General features: G+C 36.0%; 1 protein-coding gene across 6 annotated transcripts in view; it reads right to left on the bottom strand.

Annotated features, from left to right (window-relative positions):
* LOC104060194 (AGBL carboxypeptidase 4) overlaps positions 1-17,890 on the bottom strand; it is a 954,436-nt gene that overhangs the window by 557,704 nt on the left and 378,842 nt on the right. For all 6 annotated transcript variants that reach the window (XM_054073734.1, XM_054073733.1, XM_054073732.1 and 3 more), the window contains exon 5: positions 16,250-16,466. In XM_054073734.1, the coding sequence (XP_053929709.1) occupies positions 16,250-16,466 (217 nt within the window). The remainder of the gene's footprint in view (positions 1-16,249; positions 16,467-17,890) is intronic.

The following is a 17,890-nucleotide window of genomic DNA, read 5'->3' as shown; positions in this document are numbered from 1 at the left end:
TATACACTGATAAAGGTGCATTTCCCTTAAGAAACAAGGGATATATTTTCAAAGTGGTTTACGAGGATACAGCCACATGTCTTTCATTAGTATTGTGGGAGACCCATGAGGAGATTTTTAACTTTTGCTTTGAGAAAGTACTGGCATATAACTACATAAGATCCTACTGTGAGCTCAGAATCTAGTGTTTAATTTCCTTTATTACCCTAGAACACAACTAACATTTTGCTTTAATGCACTAATTCCTGATGAGACAGAAACAGACTAGTTCCTAAACTGATCTTTTTGTCTTCCGTTCCACTGGTTAAGTAGTTATGAATTCAGAAGTAGAAAAGGTGGCCATGAGCCAAAAACATGAATTCACTCCACGAAGAAAAAAAAATCTCCGAATTAAATGAGAGGTGTTCTGTTTGAACAGCATCAAACATGCGAAATCCCACTGTGGATTCTAATGTATATACCAGCTCAAACTCTCAGAAGAGAAACTGCATAGATGCAAGTCCCAGACAGAAGCAACAGGGCCAGCTATTTCTTACTCGCAACAGGCAATCTGTTGATATACTAAGAAACCAGTATTAGGAGATGCTCTAGTCAAAATGCTGTAAGTTATTAATCACAGCTCTGGGGCTTCTGACAGGATGTTTTGATAAAATAAATCTATTTTAAGTGACTGTAATGAAATACTAACCCATTTTTGAAGGGCTTTTAAGATGTTTTTAAGAAGTTTCAGATCAAAGACTCAGTTAATGTAACCTCCATGCATTAAATATTTAGTACTTATTCAGTCACTTGAGCACTCAGGCATCTTGACATTGTAAAAGGGGGAGAGGGAAATTGAATTTAAGTCAGTTTTGCACAGTGGGATTTTTACGTTTTTATGTTAAAATCCCAGGCATGTAATTTTAATACAATGGCATCTATTCTTTTACAACAGTATATGCACCACCCATTAAAAGAATTCTTTATGCACCTGCATAGATTGGAGAATAAATCCTCTGTAGAGTCGTTTCAGTAGAAACTGTTGTGCTATGATTAACAGTGTGATTGAACATTATTCTGGCGCTGATGGATGAAACCAAATGCACACGCTTCTCTTTCCAGAACAACTAGGCACTTGCAAAGACCACAGAACTTTAACAATAGCAGGTACATTTAAACAAGATTTTTTCAGATATTTGGATTATGTGACTACGAGATATTTCCCCTTTCTAACATCCCTGAATCCCAGCAGTTATTCCTTACTGTTCCGTTTCTTCCAAGGGGCATGTTCAGAGATCTCTCTTACAGATAAGGATGAGGGAAATAATCCTCTTTTCGGATTTATTAAAATAAACGTCTCAAATTAATTAACTGCAAATTATTAGCAGTTTCATATCCATTCTGAAATGTGACACTATATAAATTCTAGGAGTTCTTGAGTATAACCTTTCTTGTGAAATTTCACTGACTGTAGTAAGAACTTGCAGTTGGCTTCAAGCAGAATGAAGACATTCCTATGTGCAAAAGATTATAGACACTAAAATGTTAAAAATTGCCTTTGAAATTAATGTAGAGAAATTTAATTGACCCATGGTCTAGTCTCAGAATCAAGATAAGCGTTGTGTATTTCAATCCTGCTTAACACAGATATGAGTATGATCACATTCAAGTTCTTTGATATGCATCAAAGAAACATGTACTCCAAGGCTCTCAATTTTCACAGTTGTTCAAAATCTAAAGAGAAAAGGAATAACCTGAGCTCCAACATAGCCAATATATAAGGGTGGGAGGGGGGAAGAAAACAAAACAAACAGGTTTTGAGTATCTTTCATTCATCACAGATATTTTCCAAAAACTTACAGTGGGATTGAAGATAATTGGACCCTATTTTGAAGTTCAAAAAGTTAAAACTGACCTCTGAAGTAATGGTTGAAATATATGTTCCCAAATCTGTTAAGCATCATCATTATGTAACCCTATTTGTCATAACTGTCTTCTGATATTAAGAAAGCACAAGGGCTGTATGTCATCATGGGCTCATCCATGACACTGAAAGACAAACAGCTACTGAGAACATCTACATATCTTTTATGGTAACTGGATGACCTCATCTATTTTTCTCAAATACTTATGCCCAGTTTTTCCCTGATTTTACTCCTAGTTGTGAGTCTGGAGCTCCGGTTTTGCTGCCGTAAAAAATAATATGAACTCAATATGCAGGGATGTGCACAATGATTTTACAGGAAAATAACATTTCTGTGTACATAACCTTATCATTTCTTATGCATAGTTGCCTCTGTATGCACATCACTGAGAAACTCCCAAGTAGTAAATTAAAGAAATGAATGATTACTCTGCTGAAGAAGAAACTATCTCAGAACTGTTCTATCCAACAAGACCGAGAAGAAAAGCCAATCCTAACCACACAATGTGTATGAAAGGCTCCCACTGATTTACCTAACAATAGTCAGAATGTTATCTGCAAGGTACTGCTGAAGCAGTTTGTGTCTGTCTTTAGATGTTTTAGATACTGTTAAGAGTAGAGACCTGCGATGAGATCATAAATCAAGATGATATCTGAAGAATTTAGTTCTGTGAAAGGAGAAGTTTAAAGCTTTCTAGAATCTTAGAAGAGAATGGTATTCTCAAAACTAGCAGAAAGCTTAGGGAAGATACAGATAATTTAGTAACCTGGTTAATTCTGAAACAACTTTGAGAAAACATTTTGGATGACATCTAGGATAATGTTTGTTATAATGAAACTCAGCATAGGAGAGGTCAGATATCGGATCTCCTTGCAGTGCTGCCTCTGTAACAGACACTATACTCAGAAGAAGGCAACTTTGATGGAGAGAGAAAGATGAGACTGTGACCAACGCCTCAATGTAGATGTTGTGAGAAATGAAACAATATAAGCAGTTTTGATGATAATGAAAATAAAACCTTAAAATGCTTTGACAAATTTTATAGAAAGTAACAGCAATATTATGAAATACTCAGTTTGACTGTGGTGCTCTCAGATGCTCTACGATTTATAAAAATAATAATAAAAAAGACAATAAAAAAAGGAAAGGAGAAGAGAGGTTTCCCAAAATTATCAACAATAAACAGTTCAAGTGGTATTGATTTGAAAACAGGAAATGCAAAAAATATCACGTAATACATTTTTTTCCTTACAGAAATTCATGCCATTCTAGTAAGTACAGCTTATCATCAGATAGCATGTTTAAACTTGTAATGAATATCATCTTCCGAAAAAAGCTACGTCTACGTGTAATGCTTTAAGATGTAGAAGAAGACTGGTATGAAACAAATTTCTTTTTTGTTAGAATGAGAGAGAAAAATACAATGGACATCTGAAGAGAAGAAAACTTGGCTATATGTTATCTATTAACATGAAAACTGTTTTACTTTTTTGGCTTTCAGGATGATTTGAGTAAACAACATACAATCAGCTTACCCAACTGTGACATGCTGAAGGTCCCTCCTAGAGAGATTTAACTCAGTCTGTCCCTGGAACAAAAGCTGCAAAATTTCATATTCACGTTGGCTGCAAACAGGGCTGCAGATGGGTATTCCCAGCATAGAGAATATAGCATGAAGCTGCTGTAAGGAATTCTATCCATGACCATTCTTGAAATACAACTGCCATCATTGCTATAATGGTAAGTGTCATCAGGGAGATCTGATGAAGTGTGATCAGTTCCAGAGGTTTACTATCATAACACGTTATTTTTATGCAGTAGACTGTGATCACCGCTTTACAGTCATTCAGAAGCGTTTTTGAATGAAAGGAAGAAAATATTCAAAGTCCAAAGATTTTGTTACTTCTTGGATATTTCTGTGTAATAACAATTCCCAGAGAAGCCCCATGTTTTGAATTGCCTCTTTGTGCACATGGGCTCCCTATTCCATTAAAGACACATCTCTCTGATGTTTTCCAATAGTTTATATAAACACTACTGCCAGAGTAAAGGCTATTTTACATCCTAGCACATGAAACAGATTTCAAATTATAGTCAGCAACTTCTGAAACTAATCAAAAAAGTTGTCTTTTGTAAGCTAGTAGTTTATGGATGTTAATCACTACCAGATCATGGTCTTTGTAAATCTCTTGTTGTGATTTAGCATTAATTCAGATAAAGTTAATAATTTGTGACAATACAAATGAGAGATTATCTGCACTAAAAAAAAAGGAAAACTAAAACCAAACAAACATAAAACAATGGTCACTTTCCTAAGCTATTTAGGAGAAGGGATAATGGAGCAACTACTCCACAGCCATCAGTTGCAGGAACGAACTAACTTCCTTTCAGAGTAAGTTTTCAGATGGACCATGTCAGGAAATTTGTGTCATTATTTGACACAAATACACGTGTTGCCATTTATCCCTTAGGTGGCAGCTAAACTGTATGCAGCCATTCTCTCACCCCTCCCCATCCAGTGGGATAGAGAAGGGGAAATCAGAAAAGAAACTGGAAAATCATGGGTTGAGATAAAAACAGTTTAATAAAACAACAGAGAGAGAATGACGATACTGGTACTGCATTTCCAGCATTGTTCCCCAGATGTTAGAAAATTAACACTGGTGCATTTTTTATTAGGTAAAGGAAAGGCATATGAGATCGGAAAGGATTTTGACATCCAGTCCTCATTCACTTATACCAAATGTGTGATTAGTCAGTACTGGAGCTTCCAGAGCTGATTGAGGTTGGTAGGTATACAGGGAAGCATCAGTTTACTTTCCTGGTGGTTCATACTGACACTGGCAGTATATAACAGAGGAGATGGTTGTTGTACAGGAGCTTTGCAATCCACTCATTCTACTTTTATTTTTCTGAGTTAACTTTCTAACAAGCAGAGAGTGCTTTACTTATTTTGTAACATACCTACATAAATTCATGATAGTTCCGAAGGAAGTCCAGCTTGCTAAGAGTTTGTATTTAACTAAGTTTCTCTGTGAAGACGAAAAATCTAAGATTTCAGATACCACAGCTATTCTGCTTCATTATTGTCATAGTAACAAATGGTCTTAAAGCACTGTATGCAACATCTATAGCCATTTGTAGTAAAGTTCTAGCTATTAACTTGTTTTTGTTAATTGCAAGCATAAACTAGTCTCTGTACTCTTTGGAATTTAATTGATGAACTGCAAAACAAACGGTAATAGTTAATAAAACTGTGTTTTGCCATCTGTGTCCAGTAATGAGAAAATTTGAATTATAGGAATGAAAAATAAAGTTTTCTGCCAAATAGATTAATGCATCCCATCTCTTTGTCAGCATTAAATTAGATATTATCGGTTGCCTTGGCTAATGGGAATTTCAGCCAAGATGGACATACAGGAATTCTGTTTGACCATGAGAAATATAATATCCTTTTCTTTGTCTTTCTATGAGTCTGTAGTATGAGTCTACAATGCTATTTGGTCTGAGTGCATCCAAGTCTCATTTATGGGAGGACAATTTTGCTCAGCTCTGCAGTGGTATTTGCTGTTACAAAATCTTATCTATCTCTATAAAAGAAACCTAGATGATATGTGCAGTTTTATTCCTTAGAGCTCCAAAGGATTTCAAAATCATCTGGAGCTGATGGTAGATCTGTTGCTGCCACGGTATCTTGTAAGGATGATTGCAACAGCAGAAAAGTACACCTATGAAACACTTATTTTTTCCTCAGTTCATATTCTGAGCAGTTTGTTCCCTTGAGAATGAGGGTGTATACTGCCTGTACTCTTAGGAAAGATAAAAAGTCCACACACAATTTAAAAAAACCCAAAACCTCAATCCAGCTTTAATACATTCTCTGGGACCTTACAATATCTTTAATTCATACAAGAGATGATTCTCACACAGAACATATCAAAGTACCTTATGTTGATAACTCAATTGCTCAGAGCATGCTAAAGATCTACACCATTTCCTTGAGCATTAGAAAAGAAGACAGACTACAGGGCAATACAGAGATTATGCATTTCCACTCACTGTAGACAAAGAAGACACAATAGTTTTGAGCATCCTGTTGGGAGTGGTAACACTATTCTTATTCTACTTGTTACCTTTCAGATTTTGAAATATTAATTGTTTAGACTACTGTCTATGTCCAGGTCTAAGACAGATCTTGATACCCCTCACTGTATTGCCAAAATACCTCCTATTTTTCCAACACAATAACATCAACCTCCGTTTTAGTCTTCAGCTGTTAATCTATAAAGTGCCCTTAATCAGTCATCTCTGACATTCCTATAAATTTTCGATCAGACATAACACTTTACTGGCCATTTTTCATTCTCAGGAGACAAATGAGAAACAAAAATTTTGAGGTCTTGAATCATTCAAACTGTGCCAAATTGCAGACCGCATTTCTAATTTTCATCTTGAACACTGTGGACTATACTTTGAAGAGCACAACAGTCACAAACAGGGCCTCATGTCCAAAATATTAAACTTCTTTTTGGTGTGTAACTATCCAAAGTAGGGCTTCAATTTTGTGTATTGACAATTCTGAAAAAAAATCGTTCTGATTTTCAGCTTGTCAAAACTGTGTGCGAAAAGGTTGTGAGTGCCTCAAAGAGGCAACTCAGGCACTGTCCATGGGCTTGAAAGTGATTGAACAGCTTGATTCTGAAGTGAAACTCCACATAAACTAATCCTGATTAGCATGGCTAAGCTTTGAAAATTAATACCCAAGTCTTTATCACAGTCTGCTTCTAAATGACCCAGGTTTCTGCAATAGTCTTTCTTCTTACAAATGACAGTACAGTCAGAATAATAATATAAACCTTTACTCCATGGCATTTATGGAGTATTTTGGAGGCTGGCAGAGCAGAAGTTCTAAAAAAAATTTGGGTTTTTAATAATAGGCATAAGACTTCCCCACATTCAATGCTGCAGAATACTGCAGTTTTCATAAATATAGAGAAGGCTTGTTAATATTTTAATTCTAAGAAACTTAGTTTTAAAAAAAACAAAATTACCTTTACCAATATGTAGCTGTTCTTAATGAACTGAGAAGCTGATTAAAAATATCATTATGGGTATTAATGAATTATTATAATCCACCTTAGTACAGAAAATCTAAATGGAAAAGGAATACATGTATTACAAAATCCTGAAGTCTTTATATTTGAGAAAGTAAGTCCTATTAAATTTAACTAATTAAGACTAAGAGCAAAATTGCATGAAATTAATGGGAAATTCAAAATAAAAAGAGAGGAAACTGATTTCCAAAACTATTTTGGTTTGGGGTTTTTGTTGGTTTTGTTTGGTTTGGTTTTTTTTGTGCATACTTATGAAACTTCCTAAAATAGATAGTTTCTCTCCTTTGCCTTTCTCCACATAGCACATTTGTTAGAACATCAGACAAGATAGTTCAGAAAAACAAATATACACCGTAGAAAGGTATGTCCACAAGTACAGGGAATTCTGAGAGAAAACTTTTAACTGTGGGCTTAAGGCTGAGTTTTTTCATTGAAAGTGTCATGTAACTGAGACCTTTTCAATCTGTATTCATTTTCTCAGATTGTTCTCTGCTGCCACAGTATGGTGCTCAGCTGCTGTTTGAAAACATGAAAAAGAGGATCTTTATCAGAGCATGCAGTTCTTTTTCGTGTACCAGTATGACTGGTTGCGTGTAAGATAGCTTTTAAAGAGTACTAAAAAGGCTTTAAGCTGTATGTTATATTTCCTAAGAAGTAAAAAAAAAATAGTTTTCAATTAAGCACCTACCGCTTTACATTAAAAATCCCCTGTCTCCTCACGTTATTTGTATGTTATTTTGTCGTCAAAACAAAGATAAATATTGCTTTCAGTATCTACGGATAATAGCAGCACTTCAACAGAAGCTAGCATTTTCTAGAAATACACTCTTTCTTCTTTTCACTACTATTATCATCTTCTAAAATGAAACACATTTGAATGTAACATGATGTTTTAAAGTAAGGATGGCACTAGCCTACCTTGCATGTAATTTTGATGTCCTTCTTCATGCACTATTGTTTGATTCAAAAATACTTTCCTAATGGTGCAGAATAGTAAGGGCCATTACAATCACACAGAGATCAAGAACGGATCACAGGCTACGTGTTCTACAAATTCATTAGGTTATCATGAGCTTTAGTTCTTCTCCTCAAGTACATATATTGAAACACGGGGTGAATAACAAAGATGCACTTAGACAGCTTGGGCCACCTGAACTATCATTCTTTGGTCTACATTATCTTGTAATCTGCATCAAAACATGTTCTTACTTCTTTATTTTCTCATCCCGATGTGATACAAAGATATATCCTGGATTCCCATCTGACGTGCAAACTGAAGACTTTTTAGAGACACCTTTCAAGGCTGAAGGACAGCAGAGATAGTCTTACTGAATATGTGATGGCAAAGAAAGAATTCCAGGATCAGCATGGATCTCTTATGCAGAAGGCTTCAAGTGCACACCCTACTCATGCACTACAACAAGGGGTGGGATTCACTTTAGACATAGGCATAAAGTGTATTTAAAGAGAACTACAAAAAGGGTTGCAGAGTACATTATCTGAACCGGCTTCTGCACCTGGATGTGGATAAACAATGAAATATCCAAGCATAAGGTAACATACAAGTAAAAGCTTCCTTGAACCAAATTTGAAACTACTTTTTATTTGTTATTTCGGTATTATCTACTAGATATATAGGGAAGATTATTCTGAAGTGAGAGTGGATGCAGGTACATAGAAACTTCAAACCCTGACTGAATGTGTCAAAAAAAAATTTTTTTTAATGCTTTGTGGGTTTTGCTTTTTTGGTTTTCACATTATGTTTAAAGTGGGAGTAAATGTCTTGCCCACGAATCTTAAAAATATTGAGCAGTGTAAATATTGTAGTACTGGAAGGGTATTTGAAACCATACCTATCTCATTTTAAATTTGTTTTATTCTTACCGCTACAAGGACATCATGAAGTCTCTGGCCAAATCCATTGGCTACCAATAACTGTCAAATTCTTTCCAAATCCTACAATCAGATCTCTAATTTAGCTTTTTAGCTTCAGTGGTGTTGATGTAGTGTAGGTGAAGGAGAAATGTCAGATAGTAAACCTCTGGGAGCTTATTAAAACATTTTAAAAGAACTGAAATATAAGTCAAACAATAGCCAGATCTATTTACATTCACATAAGAACAAAAACATTATTACTCCTTTTTGCTTTATAAGTAGGTTCAGCTGAAAATACTGAGAATCTGGGCTTATAGTCTAAGATATTTTTATTTCTTTTCAAACATTAGGGCATCAGGCCTTGATCCTGCAAAGTGTAGATTGTTCTGACCTTGGAACTTAAAGATATTTTAACACACATTTAACTTGATGCCATGAACTGTGCCAGTGACCTCAATAGGACTATTTAACACACTTAAGTTTAAATCAATGCTTAAATGTGTTGCTGGATCAGAGCCACAAAACTTGGTTTACACAAATTATGTAAGCAAGAGTTTACCCAAGTTATTTACACGTGTATTTACATTATATACTTAGTATAACGCTAAATCAATAAATAATTCTTTATTTTGTTTAATTAAAAGGCATCAATCTAAATACTTCAGGCCAAGCAGGCTTTAAAATAACTAGATAAGCTGTCAGTCCCAAGGTCTCAGCCCTACAGGTAACATGGGCCAGGCTAACCATCTTCTGCGGTCGCAGTCAAAGAATACAGATTCAAATACAATTTCAGTCCCACAGATGCGTTACAGAGTCATTGCTCAGGAGATCTAAACAGAAACCAACTCAAACATAGTCAAAATCCCAGCAGAGTCAATGCAGGGAAGTGCTACGGGGCAAATGTAACTAATAGCTCCACATAGCATGATTTCCCCTGCATGCAAGTACATTCAGCATCACTATTAACATAGTAATTACTGCTTAATGCTGCGCTACAAAAGAGAGAAAACAAATTTTTTTAAATGGAAGTGAAAGAAGAATGAACATATTCTAAGGTTTTCACTGATTTCTAAGGGCCATACATATGTTCAAAATGTATGTATGTCCTTCAAGGCAGGTAGGTAAATTTTAAAACAATAACAAGCTTTACATTGGTCTATATAGAGGACTTAAGAGTTGTTTCTTTGATGGTATGATATCGATTGGTTGTGGTATGTTATTTCTCAAGCACCAACCAAAAAAGGACCTCCATGAGCAAAGGAATAAACATGGAAAGTAAAATAGACATTCCGTGTCCCCAGAAGTTTAAGGCATAGTAACTAAATGAGGCTGCCCAGATCTAGGGGTTGAACTGACTGTGTGGACAAAGACAGTTTGTTTCCTACTGGGAATACAGCAGTCACAATGAGCTGTGTGACACCCACCAAGCAGCAGAAAATGCTGAGAACAGGAATGAGTAAAATCTGCCTCTCATCGGAAATTTTCCATTGCCATAAAACAAGAATCCAAACCCTGAAACACCTTCCTGCACCTGGGTGTTATTTCAGGTATGTCAGGACAACTGACTAGATCATTTATGTTTCATTTTCAGGCTGGAGCCTGGGCAAAACATACATGGCAGCTGCTTTGGAAATGTGGGTGTACGTATTAGAGGATGGAGCAAATAGAGGCCACAAAAGACATAAGGACAGGGAAGACAGATCGTAGACCAGGATATGAAGTTACACAAAACGGCACTGGGATGGGGATATTGAGTGCATGGAAGACAACATGACTACTTTATGCAGTCCTGGTATTTAAAAGACCTAACAGCTATTTTGGATTTTCCCTTCACAATTTCAAAAGGTAAGAGGAATGAATGGGAAAGGACAAAACAGAGTAAGTAACATAAAAGCAGCAAACAAATGCCACAACTTCCTTCTTGTAGTTAGCTTAGGAAAGTGTAAAGTAAATGGAAGAGGAGGAGAGGTTAGATGTGAGGCAAAGAAGGGACAAGCCACCAGATGAAGGACAAGTGGAGTGAAGGTGAGCTGAAGACCCTGACATGAAAATGGAAGGGCCATGAAGCAAAAGGCCAACCTGCACAGCTATAGAATGTCCAGTGCAAACTTCAGAAAGGCTGCTGACTTTCCAAAGGCTTTTCTGTGTGGCTATAGGATCAAAGGGTGCAACTTGGGATCTGCACATGAAAAGTTTGCATAGACTAACAGCACCTCAGAAAATTCATTTACTGTCATTCCATTCAGGAGGTTTTCTTCTTATAAAGTAGATCATAACAGGTCTCCTGCAGGTGAATTCTTAGCTCAATGGATTCCTTATAGTCAAAGCTTCCTTTCTGTGAAGTTTCAAGCACTTTTTTCCTCACGTTTTGATTGAATAAGGACAGTTGCAAGTTGTAAGCTGCAAAATTAACTTGAGATTTGAACATTTCTGTCCATTTAAGACTTTTTTTCCTCATAGTTAGATAAGTACCAATTTATGCAAATCCTTCTAGAAATTATTTTATTTTATAAAACAGTGCTCTTTCTGGAATTCAAGAAATAACCAGCTTATACATTTAGTAACCTTGCAAAATGTTAGCTGCAAATGATTCTTTTATTGAGTTTGGTTTTCCTAGATCTATGTAGGGCTACCAACTTAAACCTATTTCTTGTTTTTACCAGGAACAATTGTATATATCCTAGAGAGAGATGGCAACTTTCAACAGTAACGTAGTTTCACCTATCTTCCCTTGTCTATGATTCCCATAAGCCAATTTTTCTTCCAGAACTTCCTTCAAATTCTAACAATGAAATTTTCCTTAAAACTGATGGTATAGAGTAGTTCCCTGTTATTTTTCACATTATTTATATAATTTCCCTGGTAGCATACTACATACACTACAAATTGTATTTTATTTCAGAAAAAACTGTTGTTGGTGTTATTTTTAGGTCGAACTCTGCTTCTGCTGATATCCAACCCAACTAAGAAAATAGCCATAGGAACATTTAAAATCTCACAGTTTCAGGATGACATTCATATTAGGAATGCTATGGGAACAGCAGTACTTTATGAGTAAATAGATACATCATTGAATAAAGAGACTGTGCCCTGAACATACATGTAGGTGCACTTTTACTTTCTAGAGAAATGAGAAGTTGGGTTTACTTTTTTTAAACGTTATTCCTGTGGCCTTTTTCAGACCAAGTAAATTGCCACAAATTGCATTTAGATGACATTTCAACCCAGTTGCAGCCAGATCCATTGTAAAGTATAGAATCTGATACCAACACGATTTCAAAGCTACGATACATCAGGCTGAAGCCTGTAACTTCTATTTTTTTCAAAGACAAAGAGTATACTTTTCTCTTACAGAACTGTTATTACATAACCTAACACTGAACATAGAAATGGGAAATTTAACCTTAGAAAATTGTCTATTTTCCTTGCTTCATGCTTTAAGACAGTCATAACAGAGCTGTTAAAAATGGACCAGTAGATATCAGTAGAACTGATCAACTATTTTTACTGGAGTACCCAGTCATTTAGACAGTAAATGAGGGATATTTGATCAATGAACCAGCAATGTGACATCTGGTGTGCAGTTTCAGTCTTAGGTCCTCACTCTGATCTCTCTGATATCAGCATAAATCAGGAGTAACTTATGTAAATTAAAATCAGGCATCAAAGTGGTGTGGAGTCAGAATGCAGTACCTTGTGTTCCAATCTGTTTCGCTCAGTACCTCATGTCTGGCTGAAGAGATTGGCTCACTTACAGAGCTCTACATTAGACATACTGCCTTCTTGTTTTAAAATATGTATGTTTAATATTTAATTTAAAAGAATTCCATATTCCAGTCTCTGTGTACAGGGGAAGTCCCTTTGAGGCTTGTGGTTTGTATGTGCAGTTGCAATACTCCTCAGGTGCAATTTGGAAGCACTGTTGCCTAACAGGGTGAAAGGAAGTATCTCTCTCCAATTAATCTTGGCTCTCTTTAGAGTGAGTAATGAATATATTGCCAAGCCAGTGGCAATTTGTAAAGTGGGCTGCAGGAGCTGAGCCAGGCTCACCAAGACTCAATTTATTATATGCGATAACAGAATACTGGTACAGGTACAGGTCTTATCAATTGTCCACACAGCTCAAGTGTATACAGCTAATTTCAACTACTGCCCTAAAATGATGATACACTCAAAAATTTTGCCAACTCTGAAATATTGGATATAATGTTACACATTATTGTTTCTGCACATGAGCCTGTATAAGGGTCATTAAACAGGTACTGTAAATGTACCTTGAACTTGTAATTATATATTCACAAAAAATATAAAAAATATTTATAGTTATATTATGCCATACAATATTGCCTAATATATGCCAAGATGAGAGCTACAACAACAATATGCAGAAAACTAATTTCACAATTTAAACACAGATTTTGAGCTTATGATCTGTTGAGACAAACCGTAGAAAGTCTGAAGTTACCTACAGACAACAGTAGAATGAAAATGGCAGTTTAAATGATACCTAAGTGACCGTCATAGCTAGCTTGCAGGAGAGACTATTTTCAAGACAATTTGGCACATCTAGAATATAGGATAGCTCTATGAAGTAAAGAATATAAACATTAAAATGTCAGAAATAGAACAGCTAAGTTATCCATTCACACTGGCAATGGGAATCTTTTCCATTTGGCCCTGAACCACTCCACCATTCTGCATCCTAATGACAATTACATGTCCCATACTGATATTTCACTTTCAATTTTCATAGAATTACTTGAAGTATTTAAGGAGTTAATGGAGGTATACTACTTTCTTTAGGGAAAATATGAAATTACATTAGAAATTAGATTGCCTTGAAAACATTATATGCAGCAAAATGTGCACTCAGAAAGCCTTCAGGAGTAATCCTGGAAGCATGGTTCCTTGTGACTTGTATTTTACTGTTCCACAACAAAGAAAAATTAAAAAAAAACAAAAAAACCAAAACCACCAAAGAACTGTGACAAGATTCTGTTGTCTCCAAGAGGCACAGTTCAAAACCTCATAACCCAGAAGTGAAATTGTTTCAAAACTTTCTACATTCTCACAATCACAAACTGCTGCAGGGAGCTGTAAAATTCCCCTGGAATGAACCAGAGGGTATCAGTGGTTACACGGCAGCCCGACAGGTACGCTGCGCCCTTCTCCTAGCATGCTACCTTGCTTCAGCCCCATGCCCAGCATGAAGGCTTCAGAGTTTATCCTCAGATGACATCTTTAAGCTACCTTTCACCATGTGCTACCAGGGGTATCGTCTCTTCGCCAGGAATAGAGCTTTTAAGGGCCTCTTTATGCCAAGCTGATTCCTCTTAACTTACATAAGGGTCCAGAGCAGGGAGGGAGCTCACTTTCTTAGCTCTAAATCTATCCTAGATGGCACGCAATTCTCTGAAGTACAGTCAGCTTCTGCTTTGATGAAGCGCTGTGCGCTGAAGACTGAAGGATCCTGTTTTTCACCATTTAAAGATGTATGACAGCAACAAAGCTCTATGTTAAATATTTAACTTGCAGAGAACTTATGGAAATTGTCTATTCAAGCTCAGCAAAGACATTGAATTACCAAGCTGTTCTAGGACAGTTGTGTGCGGAGAAAAGCCAGAAATGCTCTGAGATTGTAATGTTGCTTTCAAAGATTGCAGCATGAGCCTGATTCAGAAGCTTTTTATACAGATCAGCATGGTAAGTTGCAAAAATGTTACCATATCAATTTCTACAAAACATACTGTGTGTGTACATATAGATATAAAATCGGGGACTTACACACAGCACATTTCCTGCCACATTTTGAATGTCATCTGTTTGTTTAGTTTGCAGAAATACGAAAAATAATATTTAACAACTACTGGTAACACAATGTTAACAAGATTTAAGAGTATAGCTCTGTCAAAATGCAGGTAAAAAGACTAATCCTTCTATCTCAGTGTTTTAATCAGTCAGATCAGGGTTTCAACGAATATGCAAATATGACTGTTTCTACATTATTTTCAAAGTGAAAGGAAACACATTCAGTTTCATTATAGAATTAATGACAACTGCCCTCTATGATAAATAATTAAAATCTTCCTCCCACCTTCTGAAGATCTGACATTTCATGGGTTTTTTTTTTAATACTCTTTTCCCTTAGAATTGTTTGTCCCCCTAATTGGAATGATTAACAATTAATGCCAGGTCAGGTATATGTAATAGTCATCTTTAGAACAAGAACTATACTTAACTGACTAAAGGGTTAAAAAACGCTTTCATTAGTTCTGGTTTTACTCCTCCATAAGCTTAGTTTTCCCTCCAAGTTTTATGGCAACACAAGGATCGCAATGGCCTGCCTTGATGCAGGAATACTTTTATTTATTCCAGTGTGGGCTATATATACAATTTCCTTCTGATTTTCACAAAATACACTGAGATTCTTTGTAAAGCCTGAACTGCTGGCATCAGCAGCCTTCATAAGAATCACAGCTTTCTTTTTCTGACACACACACACTACAAGTTCAGACCAAATTGAATCTCAGAGAAAAGATTAAGTGTGGGACAAGAACACTATAAAGTCTGAGAATGTAAGAGGAAAAAAAAACACCACAAAAAAAATAAAACCAAATCAAACGCAAATAAAACCAAATCTCCCCCCCAAAAAAAAAACAAAAAAGATTTCAGCTATTATTTTTTTTATCTGATGATTTCTGAGTTGATATGGGAGTGGCTGAGTCATGCTTTCCAAATCCTCAGGATAGGCAACATTTCAGAGACGGGTTATAGCAAAGTGAGTACATGTTCAGCCTTACCATTAGCAGTCCTCCCTGCATCAAGAGCTATCACATTTTATTTTCATGTAGCTGCTAGGATCTATACTGAAACCACTAAATTCCTTTTAATTTCAAATCACCAAAACAGATATTTTAAGAGCAAGTAAAATAGGTAGTTTGTGTATGTTTTGCATTATTTTACCAAGAAAAGCTGTGCTGTAGTTCCAAAGACACATATTTCTCCTGAAGAGAAAAGCTCTTCCAGGAAGACAAATGAACAGAGTACTCTAAAAATCAGATTTCTTCCATAAAGCTGTTTCATTTCCATCTTTTTATGTCTTTAGAGGTGAACTGATCCTACATGGGAATTTAGCATTATTTTGCATATTGCAAAGGAAGTATTTTATACGAAATTAAATTAGCATTTGTCTATATTTCACCGTGTAGGTATCCTACCTCTTGTGTCATTGATAGCAGTAAAATAAATATGTGCATATGTGTAGTTTAGCAGGGAAGATGAATTATACTCTATAAGCATTTAAGGGAAGACATTCATAACGAAGCATGTTACTTGGCAAGCACGCCTGCTACTTACCACACTGAGACCTAGCAGTTCTCTGAAAAAGTATTCCATGTTCCTCCGCTGTAGGTTGTCAAGATAGTGCTGAAGGCGAGTATAGGTGTAGGGATAGCAGTAAGCAAATTGGTAAGTATCATCCTCTCGGTCAAAGCAAAAAGCAAATGACATGACATAATTCTTCCTGTGGTCTGGGCAGCGATAGTAATACACATTTTTAGAGGGTATTCTTTGCCTAAAAAACAAAACCAACACATATATACATTGATATAAAAAATCTGAATGAAGAGGCTGTATGAGATCTAAATTTCCTCTCAAGCAAATGAAATGTAATAGCTTGAACAACTCAAGACCTGGCAAGCAGATCCCAGAGCCTGCATTTTGTAGCACTTGTGTAGATGACCTCCACATCAGAGACCCATGCCACAGAAAAAACCACACACACAGCCCTCACACCCTACCCAAAACTTCAGGTATGAAAAATAACCCAGTTTTAAATTAGAAAGCAAAGGAGAAAAGGGTATTTGGGCCCATTCCAAACTGCATTACTGCCCTCCTCAAGAGTTCTGGCTTATAGCTGACAAGATAAAAACGAATGTACATGATAGTAAATAATTATAATGAAGACATTTATGTCATTGTTATCAAGCTGGTATCTGTTTCAGGAATAATAAATGTCTGCCTGACATCTTTCATGCGACTTCAATTATTCCATTATTTCTCAACAGAAATGAGTAACATTTCAGAGGAGGGTCAAATCCTTGTTCTATGGACTTAGAAATGTTCAATATTTCTGTTCGTACTCTTTCTTCATTTCATAGATGGAATCTCTAGTTTATTTAAGCAGGAGATTCTCTAGTCATGCCATGCACTTGTAATTTGATGTAACTTACTAGTCGTGTTTGACAACAAAACACTGTGGTCCTGCAGACTTTAACTGATTCAATTACACAACGTTATAAACAGGTCTCATCTAATGATTGGAGCAGATCTCAGCTAAACTAAGATCATGGTGAGGGAAAACATAATAAGAATTACAGACGTAGCATAGTAATGTGCCTCTTTGTAATAGTTCTGAGAAGCTGGTCTACTGCAGAGCACCAGTTTTGGCCTTTCATTGCTAATATGAAATAGAGGACAAAACCCTCTCATTAAGCAGAAGTACGTGTTTGCCAATTAGCAGCAGTTAAAGAGACTGATCAGTAAGACTCAGGATTTACAAAGAGAAACAGAAATGAATTGAGATGTTCTTGAAAAATTACCATAAAGAGCCAGTAATGCAGCTAATAAGACTTCAAATTAGGATTTCTTTGCCCCTTTTATTGCCCTGTTTCTTGAACATTCAGGGTTTCAAGAATTTATTTCAATATTTTTGGTTAAATAAGGCACTTGCTTATCACTAAGATCTGGAAATTATTTTTAAGCCACAAATATGAAGGACAGAAAAACAAGTCTTTTAATTTTTTCTTTAAAAGTAGCAGTCAGGGAAAAATGCCACCAGCTGTCTGCATGCAGTACCCTAACCTAATAGGTTTCTCCAGTATCTTAACGTATTTCTATCTTTCAACCTTACTCTGGAGTGCTATAGGACATCCCTCATTTGATCTCAAATCAAGCAGATGATATGTCAGTGGGTAAATGTATTCTAGCTCCCAGCCC

This window comes from Cuculus canorus, chromosome 8, assembly GCF_017976375.1.
Source record: "Cuculus canorus isolate bCucCan1 chromosome 8, bCucCan1.pri, whole genome shotgun sequence".
In the NCBI taxonomy this organism is placed as follows: Eukaryota; Metazoa; Chordata; class Aves; order Cuculiformes; family Cuculidae; genus Cuculus; species Cuculus canorus.
Note: the sequence above shows the minus strand (reverse complement) of the source record. Positions and strands in the feature narration are given on the sequence as shown.